General features: G+C 45.2%; 1 protein-coding gene across 2 annotated transcripts in view; it reads left to right on the forward strand.

The window, feature by feature from the left end:
* The window catches only part of ATP23 (ATP23 metallopeptidase and ATP synthase assembly factor homolog), an 84,460-nt gene that overhangs the window by 36,765 nt on the left and 21,661 nt on the right, over positions 1 to 26,034 (forward strand). Inside the window, exons 2-5 of one of the 2 annotated variants that reach the window (XM_083366469.1) lie at positions 11,594 to 11,639; positions 11,722 to 11,803; positions 12,683 to 12,820; positions 13,286 to 14,085. In XM_083366469.1, the coding sequence (XP_083222595.1) occupies positions 11,594 to 11,639; positions 11,722 to 11,803; positions 12,683 to 12,820; positions 13,286 to 13,474 (455 nt within the window). In that variant the 3' untranslated portion in view covers positions 13,475 to 14,085. Of the gene's footprint in view, positions 1 to 11,593; positions 11,640 to 11,721; positions 11,804 to 12,682; positions 12,821 to 13,285; positions 14,086 to 26,034 lie in introns of those variants that run through there. The other variant, XM_083366468.1, reaches the window with a different exon arrangement.

The raw sequence follows: 26,034 nt of genomic DNA on the forward strand, positions 1-26,034 counted from the left end.
CAATTTAATTACAATTCTGGGACTTTCTGCTGGTCTTATTTTTTCTAGATACATTATTGTTAACTTTTAAATACATATCTTAGAACATTAATCAAGAATGTTGATGTTGTCATCTAGCTGGACAGTTGGAAGGAATAGAAACCTCAAATATACCATTTCTCCTCAAAATGCATAAAATTTGCTTTCTCTAAGTTGAAATGATGCTGACCCAAGGTATATGGAAAACAATATTACATTTTCTCCTTTTCTAGCAAAGGTTTATGGTATTCTTTTTCAGTCACTGTATTGAACTTATCTGTAACCTTATTTATAAAACTGACTCATGACACTGTTACATTATTTTTTTTGTCCAGGTGTAATTTATATGGATTGAATGTAAGTTGCCAATAAAATACTTCACTTATATAAACTTAAAGTAATATAATTTAAAATAATTTTTCCTGCCTACCATTCTCCCTGTCCCATTCACTTTTTTGATACCAGCACTTAGTATAACTGTTAACCCCTAGTTTTCTGTGTCAGAAGCAAACATCATTGGTTCTCCATTACTGAGTCCACATGATCAATGGTATTCCAAACTTGCCACTTTCCCGCAACTTCATCATTCCTTCTAAATACACATAAAGAAAAAAATAGGATGAAAAATCAAATAATGCTTTATTTAATGATCCACTACATAAGAGAGACACATAAACTTCCTAATCCTGGGCCTGGTAATTCCTGACAACAACCATTTTTTCCACAAATAATTGATAAAACAAGAGTTTACATAAAAACTTTGTCTTAAAAAAAATAAAGGCTTATACAATAATTCTTGATTAATAACCACAATTGGGATCTGCATCATGGTCACTGTGGGAAATCACATAACTGCAATGAGCTTACATCTTCACTTCTCTTTCAGTCATTAACTGAATTGCCGTGGTAATTAAATGAAATGATTTTACTTCTTCCTTCTCTATTAATTCTGCTTGTTGCAAGCTACTTGTGAAGAACCTGTATAGTGATCAATCACATGACTGTGGACCAGTGCAATATGGTCATGAATGCAAAGGAGTTGCTAACTATTTGTTTTATATCATGATAACTTTGAGGAGTTACTAAGTGAAGTAGTTGGTAAGTGAGTACTTGAATAGAGAGCATAATGGTGCCCAGTTCATGTTATTTGAATACAGTTGAGAAAGACTCCTAGTTAAAATCTAGAACACGGGTCGGCAACCCGCGGCACCGGAGCCTCATGCGGCTCTTTGAGCCGTCTCCTGCGGCTCCCAGTCGCCCGGTGCATGCGCACCTCTTCGAACGGGCAGTGGTGCGCCCGCACCTCTCCAAAGCTTTGGAGAGGTGCGCGTGCACCTCCGCCCAAACGGGCAGTGGCGCCACTCGTTGGGAAAGCTGCTGCGGCCAGTTTGCACAGCTGCCGCGTTTGTCCATGTTTGGCGAGCGCGGCAGGTCTCTCAAAGAGCGGCGGTGGTTTGGAGAGTGCGCGCGCACCTCCAAACCGCCGCCATCCTGTTCGGAGGTCTGCCACGCTCGTCAAACATGAACGAACACGGCAGGTCTCTGAACGGGACAGCGGCGGTTTGGAGAGGTGCACGCACATCTCTCCAAACCGCCGCCGTCCTGTTTGCGCAGCTGCCGTGTTCGTCCATGTTTGACGAGCACGGCAGCTGTGCAAACGGGACGGCGGTGGTTTGGAGAGGTGTGCGCGCACCTCTCCAAACCGCCGCCGTCCCATTTCCACAGCTGCCGCATTTGTCCATGTTTGACGAGCGCGGCAGGTCTCCGAACGGGACAGCGGCAGTTTGGAAAGTGCGCGCACACCTCTCCAATCCGCCGCCGTCCCGTTTGCACAGCTGCCGCGTTCGTCCATGTTTGACGAGCGCAGCAGGTCTCCGAACGGGACAGCGGCGGTTTGGAGAGAGCGCGTGCACCTCTCCAAACCGCCACCGTCCCATTCGGAGACCTGCCACACTCGTCAAACATGAACGAATGCATGAACGATGCATGAACATGAACGATCGTCAAACATGAACAAGCGCAGCAGGTCTCCAAATGGGACGGCGGTGGTTTGGAGAGGTGCGCATGCACTCTCCAAAATGCTACCATCCTCTTTGCACAGCTGCTGCGTTCGTTTGTGTTTCTTTCAAATGCGGAGGAATGCAGCAGCTCTGCAAATGGGGCAGTGGCGGTTTAGAGAGCTGCGCAGCTCCCCAAACCTTCGCCTCCACATTTGAAGAGCTGCTGCATTCATCAAACGCAGAAGTTTGGAGGTCCCGGGAGAGGGGGAGGGCGCTTAGGTGGCTCCGGCAGTACCCAGGCTGAAGGCGCCGCCGCAACCCAGTGCCCGTCATTTGCGAGTCCATCTCTCTCCCCCCCCCCCGCGTAAGCTGGTGGCACTGGGCAGCGACAGGTGCGTGCAGCTCAGGATGCGGTGCGGGCATAGGGGGTGGTGTATTTTTTGCTTGTTTTGTGCATGCGCGTGCGTGCCCACATGCGCACACACATTTTGCGGCTCCCACTTTGTGTGTATGATGGAACCGGTTCCGAGTGGCTCTTTTGCTGTTTCTAGAAGAATGTGCCAATGTTTTAAGATAGTTGTAAGTTAGATGGACACAGCTTAATTTGTTGCAAGTCAGCTTCCTTATAGAGTACAGTACTTCTTCCTCTGAACACAGGTGTAAAGTTTCAGTGACTAATGGAAAAGTAAAGCCTTCCGGGTGGCAAGGCTTGGTCAATGGCGATCATTTTTGACCATCAGCCCCGTTGCTCCATTCAAATCGCGAAAACAGTGACAATCTGCTGTTTCACAGTTTGGGAATCCTCACCTCAGGAGAAGAGGGGAGGGTGAGCATTCATGTAGAAGTAGAGCTCCCCTGGACCCCCAGAATTTCAATTTGGGGGTCGAAGGTTGAGAACTCCCTCGGAGCCTGAATTTCCGGACTCGGGGACTCCTCTGTTTTAAGGTGTTAAAACAGAGCAGGATGCTGCAACCATCCCTGCACTCAATATTGTATTTTGGGTTACTTGGACGCAGGCAGAACTGAGCAGGAGAATATTGAAACAGCAAGTATATGATCTTTAGCTCTGGTTTAACTTAAAAGAAGGGAGGAAGATGGCGCTGGAATAAATTTATTGGAGAAAGCGGGAAGAACAAAAGAATAAGGAAAATAATATAAAAGATCAAGGAGGAACACAGACAGTGGATTTTTAAAGCTGTAAAAGACTGTTAAAAACATTTGAAGTTGGTTTAAAAGAGACTTAAAAGATTTGGATATTTAACAGTAAAGCAACAAAGTTGCAATTTGGGTGGAAAAGTGAAAGTGAGAAACAAAAGTTAATTGGGTGTTAAAATGGCTTCCAAACCACCTAGATTTACTGTTTCTAAAAGTGCGGGGGTATCACCAGTTCAACAATCTGGAGTTCAGACATTGATGCCACCCCCAGCAGCACCTACACCCACGTTAACACTAAAAGTTTTAAAAGATGCTTTAAAACTTCAATCTGAGCAAATATCTGAGCAATTGGCAGAGCTTATTAATGAGAAAAATAAAGAAATACGAGAGGATATTCTGCTGGCATTTCAGGGACTGACAGTTTGTATTGAGAGTCTGGATGAACGCGTGGAAGAAGTTAGGCAAAATAATTTGATATTGGAGGCTAAAATGTGTGAAGCTGAGAATAAAATGGATATAATTGATGAGGAGGTGGTAATGATACAATATAGAGACATGGAGTTTGCCTTGAGGATAAGAGGTTTGAAAGAAAATCCACAAGAAAATTTGGAAGAGATATTGGCAAAAGCTGTGGCGCCTATTTTGGGTTGGCGAGCTGAAGATTTTATATTGGAAATAGATAAAATATTTTGTGTTAACTCCTGGATTGCTAGGCAAAGAAAATTACCAAGAGATGTGGTTGTCTATTTTACAAAGAGAATGATCAGAAATGCGATTATTCAAGCCTTTTATAATAACAGATTTAAAGTGGCTGATCAAGAGGTCTTAATTTTGAAAGAAATCCCACCAAGAATTTTAAGAAAAAGGAAAGAGTTTGTTTTCCTGTCAGATGAATTAAAAAAATGACAGATCCAGTTCAGATGGGAGATACCAACTGGGATAGTGGTGAATTATGTTGGTACAAGATATCGTCTTAATACAGTTCTGAAGTCACATGATTTTTATTGTAACATACTGAAAGCAGACCCACCACCATCCCTAGAATTTAAAAGAGGGAAGGAAGAAGGAGTGCAACAGATACAATCGGAAGGTATACAGCGAGGTGAAGAAACCACCTCGCTGATTCCAAAAGAAGCACAGCAAACTCTGGAAATTGTGCAGCCCTTGGTCCCATTAGAAGAATCAAAGGCTCAAAGAGTGACACAGGCTGCAACTAGACGAAAGGAACAACAACAGCAACAGAAACAGTATTCTACAATACAACTCAAGAATCTAATAGTGAAGCAGTGGGAGGAGCGAGACCAAAGAGGCAGATGCTTGTGGATCTGCAAGATATGATCCAAAAGCTTCAAGTCACAAAAGATGGCGACAAAGTTTCTAACATGGAATGTTAATGGTTTAAACTCACCACAAAAGAGAAAGAAAATATTTCAGTATTTGAAACAATTTTAAAATGATGTTTGCAGGAAACGCATATCCGTGTATCTGATCAAAAATATTTGATAAATTCCAGACTGGGTATACAGTTTATTGCATCTGCTCCAGAAAAGAAAAACGGTGTAGTTATTTATGTGAAGAAGACTTTAACAGCTAACCTAATTGAAGCAAATAAACGAAGATATATTATACCGTATATACTTGAGTATAAGCCGAATTTTTCAGCCCACTTTTTGGGCTGAAAAATTCCACTTCGGCTTATACTCCAGTCAACAAAAAAAACTTACCGAGGACTTGTGCGCGGCCGAGGCTTTGGTGCTTCCGGGATCGCCCGCACCTCTCCCAAGCCACCGCCGTCCGAGACCTGCCGAATTTGGGGAGGTTTGGGGAGGTGCGCGCGCACCTCCCCAAACTCCGCGCCTTGCCTGCCTGCTTCTTTCCGCAGCGGAAAGAAGCAGGCAGGCAGGGCGCGGAGGAACGGAGACTTGCCGACGTTTGGGGAGGTTTGGGCGTCTCCCCAAACCTCGGCATGTCTCCGTTCCTCCTGCCGACCTTTGGGGAGGTTTGGGCGTCTCCCCAAACCTCGGCAGGTCTCCGTTCCTCCTGCCGACCTTTGGGGAGGTTTGGGCGTCTCCCCAAACCTCGGCAGGTCTCCGTTCCTCCTGCCGACCTTTGGGGAGGTTTGGGCGCCTCCCCAAACCTCCCCAAACCTCGGCAGGTCTCCGTTCCTCCTGCCGACCTTTGGGGAGGTTTGGGCGCCTCCCCAAACCTCGGCAGGTCTCCGTTCCTCCGCGCAGACCTGCCGACATTTGGGAAGGTTTGGGCGCCTCCCCAAACCTCCCCAGGTCTCCGTTCCTGTTTGGGGAGGTTTGGGCGCCTCCCCAAACCTCCCCAAACCTCGGAAGGTCTCCGTTCCTGTTTGGGGAGGTTTGGGCGCCTCCCCAAACCTCCCCAAACCTCGGCAGGTCTCCGTTCCTCCGCGCAGACCTGCCGACCTTTGGGGAGGTTTGGGCGCCTCCCCAAACGTCCCCAAACCTCGGCAGGTCTCCGTTCCTGTTTGGGGAGGTTTGGGCGCCTCCCCAAACCTCCCCAAACCTCGGCAGGTCTCCGTTCCTCCGCGCAGACCTGCCGACGTTTGGGGAGGTTTGGGCGCCTCCCCAAACGTCCCCAAACCTCGGCAGGTCTCCGTTCCTCCGCGCAGACCTGCCGACCTTTGGGGAGGTTTGGGCGCCTCCCCAAACGTCCCCAAACCTCGGCAGGTCTCCGTTCCTGTTTGGGGAGGTTTGGGCGCCTCCCCAAACGTCCCCAAACCTCGGCAGGTCTCCGTTCCTCCGCGCAGACCTGCCGACCTTTGGGGAGGTTTGGGCGCCTCCCCAAACGTCCCCAAACCTCGGCAGGTCTCCGTTCCTGTTTGGGGAGCTTTGGGCGCCTCCCCAAACCTCGGCAGGTCTCCGTTCCTCCGCGCAGACCTGCCGACCTTTGGGGAGGTTTGGGCGCCTCCCCAAACGTCCCCAAACCTCGGCAGGTCTCCGTTCCTGTTTGGGGAGGTTTGGGCGCCTCCCCAAACCTCCCCAAACCTCGGCAGGTCTCCGTTCCTCCGCGCAGACCTGCCGACCTTTGGGGAGGTTTGGGCGCCTCCCCAAACGTCCCCAAACCTCGGCAGGTCTCCGTTCCTGTTTGGGGAGGTTTGGGCGCCTCCCCAAACCTCCCCAAACCTCGGCAGGTCTCCGTTCCTCCGCGCAGACCTGCCGACCTTTGGGGAGGTTTGGGCGCCTCCCCAAACGTCCCCAAACCTCGGCAGGTCTCCGTTCCTGTTTGGGGAGGTTTGGGCGCCTCCCCAAACCTCCCCAAACCTCGGCAGGTCTCCGTTACTCCGCGCAGACCTGCCGACGTTTGGGGAGGTTTGGGCGCCTCCCCAAACCTCCCCAAACCTCGGCAGGTCTCCGTTCCTGTTTGGGGAGGTTTGGGCGCCTCCCCAAACCTCCCCAAACCTCGGCAGGTCTCCGTTCCTCCGCGCAGACCTGCCGACCTTTGGGGAGGTTTGGGCGCCTCCCCAAACCTCCCCAAACCTCGGCAGGTCTCCGTTCTTCCTGCCGACCTTTGGGGAGGTTTGGGCGCCTCCCCAAACCTCCCCAAACCTCGGCAGGTCTGCGCGGAGGAACGGAGACCTGCCGAGGTTTGGGGAGGTTTGGGGAGGCGCCCAAACCTCCCCAAACAGGAACGGAGACCTGCCGAGGTTTGGGGACGTTTGGGGAGGCGCCCAAACCTCCCCAAAGGTCGGCAGGTCTGCGCGGAGGAACGGAGACCTGCCGAGGTTTGGGGACGTTTGGGGAGGCGCCCAAACCTCCCCAAACAGGAACGGAGACCTGCCGAGGTTTGGGGACGTTTGGGGAGGCGCCCAAACCTCCCCAAAGGTCGGCAGGTCTGCGCGGAGGAACGGAGACCTGCCGAGGTTTGGGGATGTTTGGGGAGGCGCCCAAACCTCCCCAAACAGGAACGGAGACCTGCCGAGGTTTGGGGACGTTTGGGGAGGCGCCCAAACCTCCCCAAAGGTCGGCAGGTCTGCGCGGAGGAACGGAGACCTGCCGAGGTTTGGGGAGGTTTGGGGAGGCGCCCAAACCTCCCCAAACAGGAACGGAGCCCTGCCGAGGTTTGGGGAGGTTTGGGGAGGCGCCCAAACCTCCCCAAACAGGAACGGAGACCTGCCGAGGTTTGGGGACGTTTGGGGAGGCGCCCAAACCTCCCCAAAGGTCGGCAGGTCTGCACGGAGGAACGGAGACCTGCCGAGGTTTGGGGAGGTTTGGGGAGGCGCCCAAACCTCCCCAAACAGGAACGGAGACCTGCCGAGGTTTGGGGACGTTTGGGGAGGCGCCCAAACCTCCCCAAAGGTCGGCAGGTCTGCGCGGAGGAACGGAGACCTGCCGAGGTTTGGGGACGTTTGGGGAGGCGCCCAAACCTCCCCAAACAGGAACGGAGACCTGCCGAGGTTTGGGGACGTTTGGGGAGGCGCCCAAACCTCCCCAAAGGTCGGCAGGTCTGCGCGGAGGAACGGAGACCTGCCGAGGTTTGGGGACGTTTGGGGAGGCGCCCAAACCTCCCCAAACAGGAACGGAGACCTGCCGAGGTTTGGGGACGTTTGGGGAGGCGCCCAAACCTCCCCAAAGGTCGGCAGGTCTGCGCGGAGGAACGGAGACCTGCCGAGGTTTGGGGAGGTTTGGGGAGGCGCCCAAACCTCCCCAAAGGTCGGCAGGAGGAACGGAGACCTGCCGAGGTTTGGGGAGGCGCCCAAACCTCCCCAAAGGTCGGCAGGAGGAACGGAGACCTGCCGACGAGCCGCGGCTACACAGGGTATTCCTGTGTATTCAGGCTTGTAAAATGGCGGATCGAGCCTCTGCTGGCGGCAGAGGCTTGCAGAACGGCGGATCGGCTTATACTCGAGTCAATAACTTTTTCCAGTTTTTGGGGGTGAAATTGGGGGTCTCGGCTTATACTCGAGTCGGCTTATACTCAAGTATATACGGTAATTGAGCTTTTAATAGAAGGGAAGAAAATACTTTTAATTGGATTATATGCACTTAATCAACAACAAGAATTTTACAAACTTTTACATAATAAAATAATTCAATGGGATTATAAAACATGTATTTTAATGGGAGACTAGAATGGAGTGCTGGACACACAGAAAGATAAAAAAGGACCTTTTAAAAGTACTCCAAATCATGCTAGATTGCCTAAATACTTTTTTGATATGAAAGATTTGGAACTGAGAGATGTCTGGAGAGAACAAATGGTGAAAGAAAGGGATTTTACTTTTTTTCTGATAGACATCAATCTTTTTCCAGGATCGACTTTGTATTAACTACCAATGATTTTTTTTTCCTAGGGGTAAGAACATTAAGGTATGTCCAAGAATTTTATCAGATCATAGCCCAGTATGGATGGAATTGGACAAGGGGAAGGGAGATAGGAGATCTTGGAGGTTAAATGAAAACTTATTTAGATGTGAAGAAAATGTGGAAGAATGCAAAAAACAAATGAAAGAATTTTTTATTATAATTTTTATTTAAAGTCTTAGAGAAGATGGAGTTTGGTGATAGGTTTTTACAACCTATTAGGGCAATATATCAGAAACAAACAGCTCAAATAATAATTAATGGTAGCTTAACAGAAGCTTCCAAAATTGAAAAGGGTACAAGACAGGGATTTCCGTTGTCACCATTGCTGTTTGTTTTAACATTGGAAATATTATTGATTAAGATACGTGACTCAAATAAAGATAAGATAGAATATAAGGGTAAAGAGGTGTTTCAGCAAAACCTTATTACAAAGGCTTTTGTTGAATTTTATTCCAAATTATATGCTAGGGATATAACTCAAGGTTTAGATATAGATAGGTATCTACAAGGAGTGAATATCCCTATACTTACACAAGAGCAAAGGGAAGGGATGAATCAACTGGTAACTGCTCAAGAAATTATTTTATCAATTAAACAACTAAAAGTGGGTAAGGCACCTGGAACAGATGGTTTGACAGCCATTTATTATAAAAACTTACAATTAGAGTTGGTGGAACCTTTAAAAGAATTATTTAGAAGAATTCAATCTGGAGGAGAAGTGCCTCCATTGTGGAAAACAGCATTTATAACATTGATTCCAAAGGAAGATCAAGATCTTACCCAATCTAAAAATTATAGATGTATATCACTTTTAAATACTGATTATAAGATATTTGCAAAGATTTTAGCAAATAGATTAATGAAGGTTATGCAGCAAATAATTCATAATGATCAAACAGCATTTATAAGTGGTAGACAAATGAAGAATAATGTGAGACATATTGTAAACTTATTAGAATATTTGGAAAGAAATAATCAAGTCCCTGCAGCGCTGATTTTTTTTGGACGCTGAAAAGGCGTTTGATCAATTGAATTGGCAATTTTTATTTAAAGTCTTAGAGAAGATGGAGTTTGGTGATAGGTTTTTACAACCTATTAGGGCAATATATCAGAAACAAACAGCTCAAATAATAATTAATGGTAGCTTAACAGAAGCTTCCAAAATTGAAAAGGGTACAAGACAGGGATTTCCGTTGTCACCATTGCTGTTTGTTTTAACATTGGAAATATTATTGATTAAGATACGTGACTCAAATAAAATAAAGGGAGTTAAAATTAAAGATCTGGGTGAGAAATGTAAAATTTACACAGGCACAATGTAAGAGAATTTTTATAAAATGTTTTATAAATGGCATTTAGATCCTAAAAAATTAGCATGTATGTATCCAAATTATCAGCCTAAATGTTGGAGGTGTGGTTGTGAGGATGCAACGTACTACCATATATGGTGGACTTGCAAAAAAGTTAAAGCTTTTTGGATTAAAATTTGGTGGAATATGCAGAAGATATTTAAGAAAAAGATAAGGTTTTCTCCACAGTTATTTCTGTTGGGTATTATTACAGATTGTACCGTTATAGAAACTAAATTGATGTTGAATTTAATAACGGCAGCAAGACTTGGTTTTGCAATACTGGAAGAAGGAGGAACTGCCTACTATAGAAGAGTGGACTTTAAACGTTTCAAACTTGGCAGAAATGGCAAAAATTTCAGCATATTTGAAAGAACAATCACAACAGAGATATATTTTGGAATGGAAAAGATGGATCGATTATATTCAGAATAAATATGGGACTAAAAAATTTCATTTAGCATATGAATGAGTATTAGAATTATAAGATGTATTATTATTTAGTTATGTTCAAGTTGAGTTAAAGTGTGATTTGATTTAAAGTGTATTTATAGATGGTTAGCATATTTTAGCTCAGGTTTGTTAGAGGCAATAGCCTGTATTCAGCTGTGGGAAGTTGGGGGGGAGGGGGAGGGAGGGAAAGTTTGGGTAGGGAGGGGGAGGGAGGGGAAGTTGGGGGAGGGGGAGGGAAGGAGTTTATACTTAAAATGCACTGTAAAACTTTTCAATTAAAAAAGAAAGAAAAGTAAAGTACTCTACTTCTACTGTCCAGTCTAACCATTGAGATAAGTTGATACTCTTCTGCAAAATCAAAAAAACCCCAAAACAACCCTGTTGATTTCCTTGACTATGGAGTGTCAATCATCCAGGTCATGGTTGTGCCAAAAGTAGTTTTTCAAAAGGCAACTGGACTTTCTTCAGTTCTGAAGAAGCTTCTTGGGTAAGAAATGAAACATGTTCAGATGAAAAAAAAACATGAAAATCTAGTTGCCCTTTGAAAGAGTACCTTTGGCACGTGTTGATTTCCTCTACACAGAAGATGTCACAGTCAGCAAAGTGGGTGCTCTGGTATCATGGTTTTATTGTAGTATCTAGGTCATAGGTGTGCAAACTGTGGCTCCGGAGCCGCATGCGGCTCTTTCAGCCATCTCCTGCGGCTCCCAGTCCTCTGCCATGTGCAGTACAAAAAAAAAGTGGGACTAAAAAAGTTCAACCAATCAATTCAAATATGCAGGGTAGGTGCATATCTCGCCTTGGCTCCACTCTTCAAACCCTGTTCTGCGCATGCGCGCATGTACGTGCATGTGCACACATTTTTTGCGGCTCCCAGTTTTTCCTTTTGTGAGGGAACTGGTTCCGAGTGGCTCTTTCACTGTTTCAGGTTGCTGACCCCTGATCTAGGTGTTCGGCCACCTATCTTGGTGTCCTATATCAAAAGAATATTTTTTTAAAAGTTTTTATCAAAGCAGAATATTCATTTCCAATTTTACTCAGATTTAGTTCCTGTACTCCTTGGCTGTGGAAGTCATATGTACATTTGAACATTATTAAACTCAATCAAGTTCATCTTTGTGTTTTGATTATGATTTCTATAAATTGTTTCTGGATGTATGATATTTCATTAGTTTAATGATATTTTAAATACTTTCTGTGGTAATTTGAAGATGTACTCTGCATTTTTTTTCTCTGAACAACAGATTTGCTTAGAAATGAATTATTGTGCCATTGTTTATTCTAGGTCCACAAGCTAAACTGCTACTTGATGCTATGAAGAATTCTGGCTGGTGAGATAATTTATGTTCAAAAATTATTATATGAATGCTATGTATTATATTTGTTATATGTTTGACTCTTCAATTCTTTTAGTGCTGTCACCAATAAGCGACATATTTCATGTGAAAACTGTGATAAACATGTTGGTGGAGGATTTGATTCTTCAGTATCACAGGTAAATTGCTATTTTTTCTACCTAATGTTTACAGGTTTTTATGCTCTGTTATGTTAGTAAAACAAAGTAGTTAAGTTATATAGTCAGTATTAAATAGAGTTTAATTAGAATGTTTATGTTAATCTCAAGTAATAGTTTAATAGTAATAGTTTATAAATATTGATTTTAAACCCTCTGATTTTTATTGGGTTAAAATAATAGTATTTTTGTTCATTTCTTTGTAAGCTACTTTCATTATATTAAAATAAATGGTGTTATTTCTAGATAACCATAGCAGGAAGTCAAATAATTTAGGAACAGCTGTCCAAACCACCTCTGATCACAGTGTTTCTGATGCACAAGCAGACACTGGGGGATGTATATTTTTTTTATTCAGTATTTTTAGTAAGTATAGATCATGATAGAAATGGCATTGTCAAGCGCCAGGGAAATCAGGAGATCCAAGCAGTTCAAATGGTATAAAGATTTATTGTAAGCTTAAGCTCTATAAGCATCTGAATTGCTAGCAGTCAAAGCAATTTAGCAGTAAAAAAGAAATTCATGGTGGGCTGGACTTCGATCTCTTGTGGGTGTGAAGGGACTCATCAAAAATGATGCATTTGACTCCTCCCTCACGCTCAGCCTAGTCATCTCCTATAGGCATGTTGTAATGATATTAGCTGATGTTTAGTTTTTAGTTTGTATTTTATTATGTATATTTAGTCTCTTGGAGGTTCCTTATGCCCAGAAAAGAAAAGAGAGGCTGAAACCAGATAAATAGTGCCCTCAAGTTCTCTAGCGCTACATTTAATGGATGGTTGAACAATGCTGTGTAAAGAACATTATGCTGTGAAAACTCATTTTAAAATGCATTCTTAAAATTTTGGGTTAACTTTGCAGATTGTACTTTGCCAAAACAATATACATAGTCAGTCTCAAATGAACAGAGTGGTTGCACATGAACTTGTCCATGCATTTGATCACTGTCGTGCTCATGTGGATTGGTTTAACAATATAAAGCACTTAGCCTGTTCAGAGGTAAGTTGAAAAACTTAATTTTATAAATATATTTTAATAAGTATATCAAAAATGCACAGAGCATAAACCTCATATTAACAGTTTCACTTACAATAAAGTCTTGTGCTTATTTACTCAGAAAGTCCTGATGGTTTAAGTAAAGCATACTTCTGAATAAATTATTAGACATTTATGATCTTATTATCATATTTATTTCTTTGCTTGATTCCTGTTGTGAATATCAGTCTGTTTTCTAGGTAGGCTTCAACATTCACAATCTGTAGATATCTCAGTCTGTACCCACAAGTGAGACATGGTTGTTGTCCATGTGCCCATGGAGTTTTTCTAGTCCCACCCAGTCACCCAACTCAGGCTCCCAAAACAGATGTGTCTCTGCCCGAGCATGAGTAGAGGGGCTGGGCTCCTTGTCTGACTGTGAGTCTTGGTGCTCCTCAGTACCATCCTCAGACTCCAATGTCATTCCAGGCTCCTCCTCATCTGAGTCCTCAGACTCAGCTGCCGGATCCACTGACTGGGGAGGAATCACAACATTATCCCGCACTGCAAGACCCTTCCCCCAGGTCTGATGGGCCGGATGCGGTTGTGAAGAGAACTGTTCGTGGAACGACGTCACCAAGGCTGGAGCATGCATGGTGGTCGCATCCTCCCAGGTGAACTACTTCAGTCGATAGCCCTTCCACTCAATCAAAGACTGGAATCGGCCTTTCAGCCAATGGGAGTCTTGAATACTGACGACCTCATACTCGGGAGTGCTGTCTCCGTCATATTATTCCGATGGGGTACATTCTGATTGGCAGAGCGGACACGCTGGTTGTTCTGGGACCAAGAGAGACTGGTGAAAGACCGGATGTACCTGTAACAACTGTGACAAGGTTAACCAATAAGCGACCGGTTTAATGATGGCTTCAGTAGGGAACAGTCCTATGTACCGGTGGTCCAGTTTCTTGGCAGACTGGTGTGACAGAAGGTTCCTGGTTGACAGCCATACCCGATCTCCTACCATTAATGTAGGCATATCTCACCTCGACTGATTGGTGACTTTCTTGTAATCTTGGCCTTGGCCTTATCTAGTTTTCGCTGCACCTATTGATGGATAGCCTGTAACTCAGTCAGATCTTCGTTAGCTGCAGGAACTGGTGAGTCGAGCTGCAAGAGGAGAAAAAGCCAGGGATGGTACCCTACATAGACCAGGAACGGTGTCATATGCGTGGAGGTGTGCTGTGAGTTATTAAAAGCTACTGCAAGATAGTCTGCCCAATTGTCTTGTTGCTGATTCACGAAACAACGCAGGTATTGTTCTAGGTTTCCAATTCCTTTCTCTGTCCCGCCATCCGTTTGCAGATGATGCGCTGACGACAGGCAGATTTGTATGTCTAGGGCCTTCATCAACCCCTTCCAGAAACAGGCCGTACATTGAGCCCCTCTATACGAAACGACCCTATCTAGGAGGCCATGCAGCCAGAAAACCTGCTGGATGAACATGTGAATGGTGGTGTGGGCTGACAGCAAGCCATGGCAGGAAATGAAATGTGCCATCTTGGTCAGCATGTCCACCACCACAAACACCGTTGTGAAGCCAGAAGATGGGGGTAAGTCCATCAAGAAGTCCATGGACACTGTTCCCCAGGGTCTCTCAGGCATTAGCAAGGGCTGAAGTAGACTCAGTGGGGCCCATGTCGCTGACTTGGCCTGTAATTTTAACTCCTGTAAGGATCCACTTCAACTAACCAACCAAGAAACCAGAACTCTTGAAACAGGCATTGTCTCAAAAGGATACTTTTATTAGGGGTCAGTGACTGTAGGGAAGTCAAGGCGAGATCTGGGGATAATCCCATGCAAAAAGTATAATTAAGCAAGCAAATATTCCTCTCACCAAAGTCATAATGTTCATTTGAAATTCACCCAATCCACAGGTGGTATGATATGTGGGTAACTGGCATAGTTAATTGTGCATCTCAAGGTCTTCTCCAGCTTTTGTTTCTCTGTAACTGGCTCCCTGATAAGGGAGACACATTCCTTTCTCAAGGATAGAGGCAGGAGAGGGAAAGTAGAAAGCAAAAGTTATCCCAAGCTCCCCCTCCCCCCAGCAGAATAGCAGGCCCCAAAAGTAGAATATATATGCAAGGGCAAACACAGAGGTTTTGGGGTCCTGACATACGCCCCCCCAGAAGAATGGGAAATCCACCTAGAAAACAAAAAGGGAAAGGGAAACAACAACATAGAAAGTCAATGAGGTTTGTCAGGATATTTAGAATGAAAGCATTTTAAAAGCATAGGGGCCCTAATGTGTCTCTTCTACACCCACTCATTCTGGGCAGAAGGGAGATTCTTCCAAGCCACTAGGTACTGTGTCACCCCATGGCGTGTTTGAGAGTCTAAAATGCCTTTGATTTCAAAATGTTGCTCTCCCTCAACCATGATAGGTATAGGCACCGGTGGTGCAGGAAGCCTGATATTGGAGGTGAGTTCTGGTTTGAACAAACTGCAGTAGAAAACAGGGTGGATTTTCTGTAGATACTTTGACAAATCTAATTCAACAGTCACAGGATTGATAAGGCGCTTAACAGGAAAAGGTTCTGTTCTACCCTCCGTTTGTCAGCTTGGGGTTTATAGCCCTTCCTGGCTTCATCCACGGCCTTCCTGACCACTGGCCAGATGTTTTGCAATTGTTCGATCTACTCCTGCAAGGAGGGAATCTCAGGTTCTTTGATGGGGAGTTCAGGCATGGCCACAAAGGTTTGACCATTAGCTACTTGAAATGGAGTGAAACCAATATAAGAATGTACAGCATTATTATAGGCAACCTGTTCTGTCCTCTCCCACTGAGTAGCCTCAAACAGGCTCACAAGTCCAACAGAAGCCAAACATAAGCTGAACAAATGAAAACTAGACTTCTAGCAGTTAACTCTCTCCAAAGTTTATATCAGACAGCAATGTTGTAATTACTGGGCAATGTTCCCATGTTCTTGGTAGATGGCCAGCAGCTTCAGAGCCTAGATACGGACAAGCAGACACACTACAAAACTCAAATGCCAACAAATTGTCCACCACGCCTGTCCTGCGCAGCCACACCCCTTTTATACTTTGTAGGGTGTGGCCCTATGTCTCCCGCCATGCCTCTTGGGACATTGCAACAATTCCTGCTGTTGTTGACGACATATTCTACGTCTCTCCCTTGCATCTCCAAAAGAGGCTCTTCCTCGGTGCTGCCGGCCTCTGCCTTCTGTTCTGCCTTCCCCTCTGTTTGGCTGCGGTCCATAGGCACGTCAACCACAGTCAGTTCTTGCTGACTCACCAAGGGAGTCAGCCCCTCCGGCACGCCACTCGTGCCAGCTTCCTCCTCCTGCAACTCATCCTCCGAGTCGATATGCCACAATAAAGCACCCTCCAGGGCCGGGGTCACAACACAACCTCAGCAAACGGTAGCAGGTTGGCCCAATTGTCTTGTTGGTAATTAATAAAACATCTCAGGTACTGTTCTAGAAGTGAGTTAAGCCTCTCTGTCCCCCCATTAGTTTGAGGATGGTGAGAAGATGATAGCCCCTGACTAGAACCCATTAAGTCCATAAAAGCCTTCCAGAACCTAGAAGTGAATTGAATCCCTCGGTCTGAAATTATACGTTGTGGGGCTCCATGAAACCGATACAGTATATGTTCTGCACAAGTAGTTTAGCTAAAGTTTTTGTAGTTGGAATCTTGGGGCATGGGATGAAATGAACTTGTCTAAAGAACAAGTCTGTTACAACCCAAATTACAGTGTTTCCAGCACTTTCAGGCAGCTGTACAATGAAATCCATAGAAATCTCTCTCCAGGGTGCTAACAGACTTGCTACTGGTTGCAGCAGTCTGGGGATTTCCCTTTTTGCCTCTTAGCAGCTGCACATGTGGGGCAGCCGGCCACATAGCTTTCTAAGTTCTTTTTCAATGCAGGCCACCAAAATTGTCTCTTAATAAGATGTAAGGTTTTTACAAAACCAAACTTTCCAGCAGTTTTTGAATCATGTCCTGTTTGCATCATTTTAAGTCTCAAGGCTGCTGGGATGTAAAGTTTCTCTCCAATCCACACTAATCCATCTTTTAATGTACACAGGTTATTATAGTTACAAAACCATTCATCTGTTCCTAAGGTGACTTTAAATTCCTTTAATAAAGTATTTCTAACAGGTTCCACTGGTTTTGATTGGGCCCTAGTGCTCACAGGGGCCGCCAGTTGATGAGGATGCAGAAATGGTTTGGTCGCTTCTGCTTTCTTACTGTTATATTGTGGTAACCTGGATAAGGCATCCGCCAGAAAATTCTTCCCACCAGGGAGGTAATGAATTGTAAAGTTGAAATGATCGAAATGTTCGGACCACCTTGGTTGTTTAGGGGAGAGTTTTCTGGGTGTTTTCATGGCTTCAAGGTTATGATCAGTCCATACTTGAAATGGTATTTTATTTCCTTCAAGGAAATGGCTGCAAGTGAACAAAGCCTACCGTACAGTGTAGGCCTCTTTCTCCCAGGCTGCCCACCTCTGTTCAGTCTGACAATTTTCTAGAGGTGTAAGCACAAGATTGCAATTGTCCATCTTTATTTCTTTGGAGTAAAACTGCTCCCACAGCCACATCACTGGCATCAGCCTGAATTATAACAGGTTGTTCTGGGTCCGGGTGTTTCAAAACCGGCTCCATAGAAAAAAGTCTCTTTAAGTTTTTCAAAAGCTGCTTGACATTCTTCTGTCATTTTAACAGTTGACTAGGCTTTGGCTTATCTGCCCCCCCCCCCGGTCTTTAACAGGTTCGTGATTGGGAGGGTAATCTGCAAAAGAGGGGATTGTCTGTAGAAATTTGCAAATTCTAGGAAACTTTGGAGCTGTTTCCTGGTTTTGAGGGGGTGCCCAGTCTAAGACTGCCCTCACTTTCTCTGGGTCCCCCTCTATCCATTCATTTGATATGCAATAACCCAGGTAATCAGTGCAATTTTTGTGGAATTCACATTTTGACAGTTTGGCATACAGTTCGGCAGAGCATAGTTTTTTCAGTACTGCTCTGACTAGCTTAATATGTTCATCTTTTGTTTCGATGTAAATAAGAATATTGTCCAGGTAAACTAGGCCTCCCTTATACAAGTGATCACGTAGAACTTGATCAGTTGCATGAACTTTAAATTGGAAGCAACCCAATGGGAAATTGAAAGCACTTTTCCACTCATCTCCTTTCTTTATTCTTATTCTATATATTAACCTCTATCAACTCCAGTTTTGAGGGGGGAAAATCTTTCAATAGGTGCGCTAACATGTCTTTCATTAAAAGTAATGGATATATGTTTTCCATGTTCACATTGTCGAGGCTTCTATAATCCACACAGAGACAGAGAGAGCCAGCACTGGGGTCCCCACCTGCCTCCTTTGCTCACAGCTCAGTTGATGCCTTAGTGGAAGCCTGGGAAAAGGCTGCCACGGAGGCACTTGACCGAGTTGTTCCCTTGCGGCCCCTGACCCGGTGCACATCCCAGTGCGCTCCATGGTTTTCTGCGGAGCTCCGGGAGATGAAGCGTCGGAGATGGGGCCTAGAGAGCTGTTGGAGATCCAACCAGTCTGAATCCGACCGATCGCGACTAAGATCCTTTACTAGGTCTTATCTCGCGGCAATGAGGATGGCGAGGTCTAATTACTTCGCTACCCTCATTGCGTCCGCAGATAACCGCCCGGCCACTCTGTTTAGGGTGACTCGCTCCCTCCTTAATCAGGAGGTGAGGGAGGATCCCTTACAGAGTCGTGCCAAGGAGTTTAGCCAACATCTGTCGGACAAAATCGCTCGGATTTGGACCGGTTTGGACTCCGACTGGGCAGAGTCTGATGATCAGGACATGGGTGGTCTTGTCGATGTTATCTGGGAGGAGGTCGACCCTGTGACTGCAAAGGAAGTGGACAGGATTATAAGGAAGCTGAGCTCCACCACTTGTTTATTGGATCCGTGCCCTTCCTGGCTGGTTTATTCGGCTCGGGAGGGAACACGAGGCTGGCTCCAGGCAGTGATATCTGCTTCCTTGAGTGAAGGTTGTTTCCCCTCCGTCTTGAAGGAAGCGGTGGTGAGACCTCTCCTCAAGAAACCTACCTTGGACCCAGCTGTATTAAACAACTTTTGTCCGGTCTCCAACCTTCGCTTTCTTTCTAAGGTTGTTGAGAGTGTGGTGGCGCATCAGCTCCCTTCAGTCCTGGAGGAAACTGACTATCTGGACCCGTACCAATGGGGTTTCAGGCCCGGGCACAGCACGGAGACGGCATTGGTCGCCCTGGTGAATGATCTCTGGAGGGCTCGGGACAGGGGTTGTTCCTCTGTCCTAATCCTATTAGACCTCTCAGCGGCTTTTGATACCATCGACCATGGTATCCTGCTGCAGCGTCTCGGGATTGGGAGTGGGAGGCACGGTTCTTCAGTGGTTCTCCTACCTCGTGGGTTGTTTGCAGTCGGTGTTGGCAGGGGGACAGAGATCGACCTCGAGGCCTCTCGTTTGTGGAGTTCCTCAGGGGTCGGTCCTCTCGCCTCTCCTGTTTAACATCTATTTGAAGCCTCTGGGTGAGATGATTCGTGGCTTTGGAGTTGGGTATCATCAGTATGCTGATGATACCCAGCTTTTCATTTCGACCTCAAACCACCCCAGTGATGCCCTCGACGTGATGTCTCGTTGCCTGGAGGCGGTCCGGGTCTGGATGGGGAGGAACAGGCTTCGGCTCAACCCTGACAAGACGAAGTGGCTTTACGTGCCAGCATCTCAGGAAACTCAGATCATTCCATCTCTCACTTTGGGGGTGAGTTATTACCCCCTGTAGATAGGGCTCGCAACTTGGGAGTTCTCCTAGATTCACAGCTTTCTTTAGAAGATCATATATTAACTGTGACTAAGGGGGCCTTCACCCAGTTGTGCCTGGTGCGCCAGTTATGGCCCTATCTAGACCGTGATGCCTTGCGTACAGTCACTCGGAGGCTCCAACTGGTGCAGAATGCAGCCGCGCGAGTTGTGTTGGGGGTCTCCCGATACTCCCATATTACACCTCTGCTCCGTGAGCTGCATTGGCTTCCGGTTGCCTTCTGGGTGAGATTCAAGGTACTGGTTATGACCTACAAAGCCCTACATGGCATCGGTCCGGAGTACCTTAGGGAGCACTTGCGGCCGGCATCAACTTCCCTCCGCCCAGTGCGCTCCCACAGAGAGGGCCTCCTAAGGATTCCGCCATTCAGAGAATGCCGTCTGGTAGCTCCCAGAGGGAAGGCGTTCTCTGTGGGCGCGCCTGACCTGTGGAACCGTTTACCGGTTGAGCTCCGGATGGCTCTCGACCTTCGCTCCTTCCGACGCGACCTAAAAATCTATTTGTTTGAACAAGCCGGCCTGGTCTGATGGGTTTTGTTTTAATGATTGTTTTAATGTAATTTATTTTCTGCATTTGGGCACTAGGGTTTAATTGGTTTTTAATTTCTGTATTTTGGGTATTTTGGTATTTATGTCTCTGTTCACCGCCCTGAGTCCTTCGGGAGAAGGGCGGTATACAAATCAAATCAAATAAAAATAAATAAATAAATAAATAAATCTTCTCTGAATAACTGGCTGCTACCTGGGGTCTGGCTTGATAAATCCCCGCTCTAAGTTCTTTTTGTAATTTTGTAATTTTTTTCAGTTCATTCAACTCTCTAGGAGTCATTGAGTAAATTTTAGGTTTTGGCAATTTCACCCCAGGATGATTTCTATTGCGCAGTCTGTGGCCTGGTGAGGGGGGAGTTCGTCTGCCCTCTGCTCGCTGAAAGCTTCAGCCAAATCTCGGTATTCCATTGGGAGGCTTTGTAAGTCTGACTCACTGAGGGCGGAGGCAAAATCATGATGTAATCCACATCTCCCACCGTTTCCTTTAGTAATAGGCGGGGTTTCCCCCTGCGGGAATCTCAGTTGCCCTTCCCTCCAGTTAATCATGGAGTTCCACTGCTTTAGCCAAGCCTGTCCCAGAACTAATCGCCACTCCATTCCTAGGGCCACAATAAATGTTAAAGTCCCTGTGTGGCCACCCAGGTCGGTGTATAAGGGTCTGGTAGGCACCCCTCCTGCAACCAAACCATCCAGTTGGCAAAAAGTAATTGGAGTCTTAAGCCTCCTGAGGGGGATCCCCATTTCCCCTTTAGTTCTGAGCTAATCATACACTGGGTACATCCAGAGTCCAGCAAGGTTGCTAATTTCACTGTCCTCCCAGTGCTAGTTATGGAAACTTCTAAGGGCACTGTTATGAGGTCAGTTGGCCCACTCACCAATGGGTCATCCTCATAGTCCGCTGCTCCTGGGTCATCGTAACGTGGAGTTGGAGCTCGACCCTCTCAATTGTAATCCCAGGGGAGCTATATGACTTCCTCGGATCTCATTGTAGTCTCTTTGGGGTGGAATGGGGTCCTCGGGTAGATGATCCCCTCTTTTGGCAGTTGTCTTACTGTAGCAATCCACAGCATGATGTCCCTCTCTGCCACATTTGAAGCAGGCAGTGCTGTGAGGTAGGGCAGGTGAAGCTCATGCAGTCTCCACTCATTTCTCAGTCTGCTGCTTGAAGCTTGGTCTCACCAGGCGATGCAGATGCTTGCGTTGAACAATTTTTATTTCCTCGAGACTTCCGATGGCGACGCGACGCCGAAGACAGCTATTTCGGTGGCTGTCCGCTCCGCGGCTTTGTAGAACCGCCGAAAACAGCGCTGATCAGCTGTTTCGGCGGTTTGGAAGCCCCCTCCTCGGGAGAAGAGGAGGGGGTGAGTACCCAGGTAGGGGTTGAGCTCTCCGGGGATGCCTGAGCTTAAAGCTCGGGCGGCTGAAGGATTGAGCCCCCCCGAAGCCTGGGTTCCTCCGGGCTGCGCAGCGTTTCTGCTCCGTGTTTTGGGGAGCAGAACAAGGCGTTAGCAACCATCCCTGCCAGCAGGAAAGGATTTTGGAGTGCGAAGATGCAGGCAGAGCGATACAGGAGTTCAAGGTGAAAGTGGATTTTTGTTCTTTAGCTAAACGGACTTTGCAGACTCTAAAAGTGAAAGTGCGTCACAAGTAATAGTGGGGGAAGATGGCGGCTAAATCTTCCAAAGTTCTCAGAAGTGCGGGGGCTTCTCTGGTGCAGCAGTCTTCACTGCAAGCTTTATTGCCCCCTCCACCTGCGCCAGCACTGACAGTTAAAGATCTGCAGGATGCTTTGGAAAAACACTCACAGCAAATAGCAGATATTATAGATGAAAAGCTGAATGAAAAGCTGCCAGAAAAGTTATCTGAAGTTATGGATGAAAAGCTGGAGGAGCAGTTCACAAAAATGAGGGCAGACATCTTGCTTGCACTTCAAGGTATGGCTTTATGTATTGAACGCTTGGACGAAAGAGTGGAAGATCTTAGTCAAAATAATTCTAAATTAGAAGCAAAAATGTTAGAGACTGAAAATGTGGTGGATAAAATTGACAGCGACTTGACCTTGGTCCAGTACCATGAGATGGAGTTTGCTATCAGGATCAGATGTCTAAAAGAGAATCCTAAAGAAGATTTGAAGCAAATAGTCTCTGAGTCATTGGAAGGGGTACTGGGACAGTCAGCAGCTGAAATTGTGGGAGATATAGATAAAATCTTTCGTGTTAATTCTTGGATTGCAAGACAAAGGAAGTTACCTAGAGATGTGGTTGTTTATTTTACAAAGCAATCAGGAATGAAGTCATCCAAGCTTCTTATAATACTAAGCTTGTGGTTGCTGAGCAAGAAGTCCTGGTTTTAAAAGAGATCCCTCCAAGAATCTTAAGGAGAAGGAAGGACTTTGCTTTTCTAGCACAAGAGCTTAGGAGACGTGATATCAAGTTCAGATGGGAGATACCAGTGGGTATGGTGGTGATGCATGAAGGCACATCGTCTTATTACAGTGATGCAGGCACGTGATTTTTACAGTAATGTTTTAAAAGCAACCTCCCTACCACTTTTGGAATCTACAAAGAAGAATTGCGAGGGAAAGCCTCAAGATGCTGGAGGAACAACGCAGATAGATGAAAAAGTTACAGGAGTGGATCAAATTACAGCTTCATCGGAAGATGCTAGAGACCAGAGGATGACGTGTGCTGCTTTGAGACGAGCGAGACGAGAGCAAGAACAGGACCAGCAGAAAGTTATGGAACCTCCAAAGCGTACCTATAGCGAAGCTGTGGGAGGGGCGCGGCCTAAGAACGTCAAGGGGCTTCTGGAAGACGCGCTCCAAAAGCTTCAGGTCGCTAAGGATGGCGACTAAGTTTCTAACTTGGAATGTCAATGGCTTAAACTCACCACAGAAGAGAAAGAAAAATTTTCAATATTTAAAACAATTTAAGACTGATGTTATTTGCTTACAAGAAACACATATTAGGGCTATGGACCAAAAGTACTTATTGAAATCTAGATTGGGTACACAATTTATTGCTTCTGCAATGAATAAGAAGAATGGAGTGGTTATTTATGTCAAGAATACTATGACAGCGGAGTTAATAGAAGCAGACAAACAAGGAAGATATCTTATAATAGATTTGTTGATAGAAGGCAAAAAAACGCTTTTGGTTGGACTGTATGCTCCTAATCAACAACAAGCTGACTTTTATAGTTTATTACACGGCAAGATCACCCAGTTGGATTATAACTCTTTTATTTTTATGGGGGACTGGAATGGTGTTTTGGATGTACAACTGGACAAGTGTAGTTCTTTCAGGCGTACCCCAAGTCACGCTAGATTGCCTAAATCTTTTTTTGAGATGAAAGATGATTTGGAGTTGCAAGACATTTGGAGAGAAAGACATTTACAAGAAAAGGATTATGCTTTTTTTCTGATAGACATCAATCTTTTTCCAGGATTGATTTCATATTAACGACTAATGATTTTTTTTCTAGGATCAAGAAGATAAAGATTTGTCCAAGAATTATGTCTGACCATAGTCCAGTCTGGTTAGAGATTGATAAGGATAACAAAGATAGGCGCTCTTGGCGTCTAAATGAGAACCTGTTTAGAAATCAGGGAAATGTGGAAGAATGTAAGAAACAGATGAAGGTTTTTTTTTAAACTAACATGAATAAGGGTACTTCTATGGATATGGTTTGGGATGCTAGCAAAGCTTACATGAGAGGGGTGTTAATATATATGAACAACAAATACAGAAGCAATTTGGAATTTAGGAGGAAAGAATTAGAGAATGAAATTAGGGAAAAAGAAAAGGCCCTAATTTTGAATCCATCGGATGCGAAGATTAAAGAGGTTATTAATTTGTTAAGAGGACAGTTTGACAAGTTGATGGCTGATCAGGTGGCAACTAATTTACGGTTTGCTAGGCACAACACTTTTTGTAATGCCAATAAACCAGGTAGATGGTTAGCTTACATGTTAAGGAAGAAGCAAAGGGCTTCTAATATAGATAAAATAGAACATAAGGGTAAGGTTGTGTACCAACAGGATCTTATTAAGGAAGCTTTTGTGGACTTTTATTCTAAATTATATGCTAAAGATGAGATTAATGAAGCAGATATTGATGCATATTTGAGGAATGCTGATATCCCAGTTCTTACACAAGAACAAAAGGAAGAGATTAATCAATTGATAACTGAGGAAGAAATTCTTTTAGCATTTAAACAATTGAAGGTGGATAAAGCGCCAGGCACGGATGGTCTGACTGCGTTGTATTACAAAAACTTACCGTTGGAGATGATAAAGCCATTAAGGGAATTATTTCAGACAATTCAAAGGGGAGGAGGGGTGCCTCCGTCTTGGAGAACTTCTTTCATTTATCTGATTCCGAAGGAAGACCAGGATGTCACTCAAGTAAGAAACTACAGACCAATATCACTTTTGAATACGGACTACAAGATATTTGCTAAGGTTTTAGCTAACAGATTGATGAGGGTATTGCAACAGATAATTCATGGTGATCAAACTGGGTTTATTAGTGGTAGACAAATGAAAAATAATGTGAGACATATAGTTGATTTGTTGGAATTTTTGGAAAGGAACAACCAGATCCCTGCGGCGCTGATTTTTCTGGACGCTGAAAAATCTTTTGATCAACTGGATTGGAAATTTTTGATGAAAGTATTAGATAAAATGAATTTTGGGGATAAATTTCTACAACCAATTAGAGCACTATATCAAAAACAAACAGCTTGAATAATAGTGAACAACAGTTTGACTGGAGTATGCAATATTGAAAAGGGCACAAGGCAAGGGTGTCCGTTGTCACCTTTATTATTTGTTTTAACATTGTAGATATTACTGAGTAAAATACGGAATTCGGATAAAATTAAGGGAATTCAAATAAGAGATCAGGATTATAGATTGAGGGCGTTTGCAGATGATATGGTTGTTACTGTGACCCAGCCAAAATATTCTGTTGTGGACCTGATGGAGATAATAATGCAATATGGGAAAGTTTCTGGATTCAAGGTTAACGTACAAAAAACTAAAATATTGGCTAAAAATATGACAGTATCGCAAAAGGCCCTTTTAGAAGGGTTAACTGCATTTGAAATTGTTAAAAGGGTTAAATATTTGGGGGTGTATTTGTCACCCTCTAATGCAAAATTATATAAAAATAATTATGAAAAGGTATGGGGAATCAATAAATTTTTATGGGCAGGGAAAAGGCCACGAGTTAAATTTAAGATTATGCAGGATACGCGTGAAAGAGGTGGTCTTGACTTCCGGTGGCGACGCGACGCCGAAGACAGCCGTTTTCGGGCTGCCCGCTCCGCAGCTGTGTTTTTCCATCGTAAACAGCGCCGATCAGCTGTTTAGATTGATTTGAAGCCCCCTCCTCGGGAGAAGAGGAGGGGTGAGGCCCCAGGTAGGGGTTGAGCTCTCCGGGGCCGCCTGAGCTGAGAGCTTGGGCGGCTGAAGGATGAGCCCCCCCCGAAGCCTGGGTTGCTCCGAGCTGCGCAGTGCCTCTGCTCTGGGATTTTTGGAGCAGAGCCAGGCGTTAGCAACCACCCCTGCCAAAAGGAAATACTTTTGATTATCAAGATGCAGGCAGAGCGGTACAGGAGGTCAAGGTGAAGTGGACTCTTTATTTTTACTCTCTAGCTCAATGGATTTTATAGCTTTAAAGTGAAAGTGCGTAATAAGTGAAAGTGGGGGAAGATGGCGGCTAAAATTTCTAAAGCTCTTCAGAATGCGGGGTCTTCCCTGGTGCAAGAGACCTCATTGCAAGCTTTGCTTCCTCCTGCATCTCCCCCGGTAT

This window comes from Vipera ursinii, assembly GCF_947247035.1.
Source record: "Vipera ursinii genome assembly, chromosome: 6".
In the NCBI taxonomy this organism is placed as follows: domain Eukaryota; kingdom Metazoa; phylum Chordata; class Lepidosauria; order Squamata; family Viperidae; genus Vipera; species Vipera ursinii.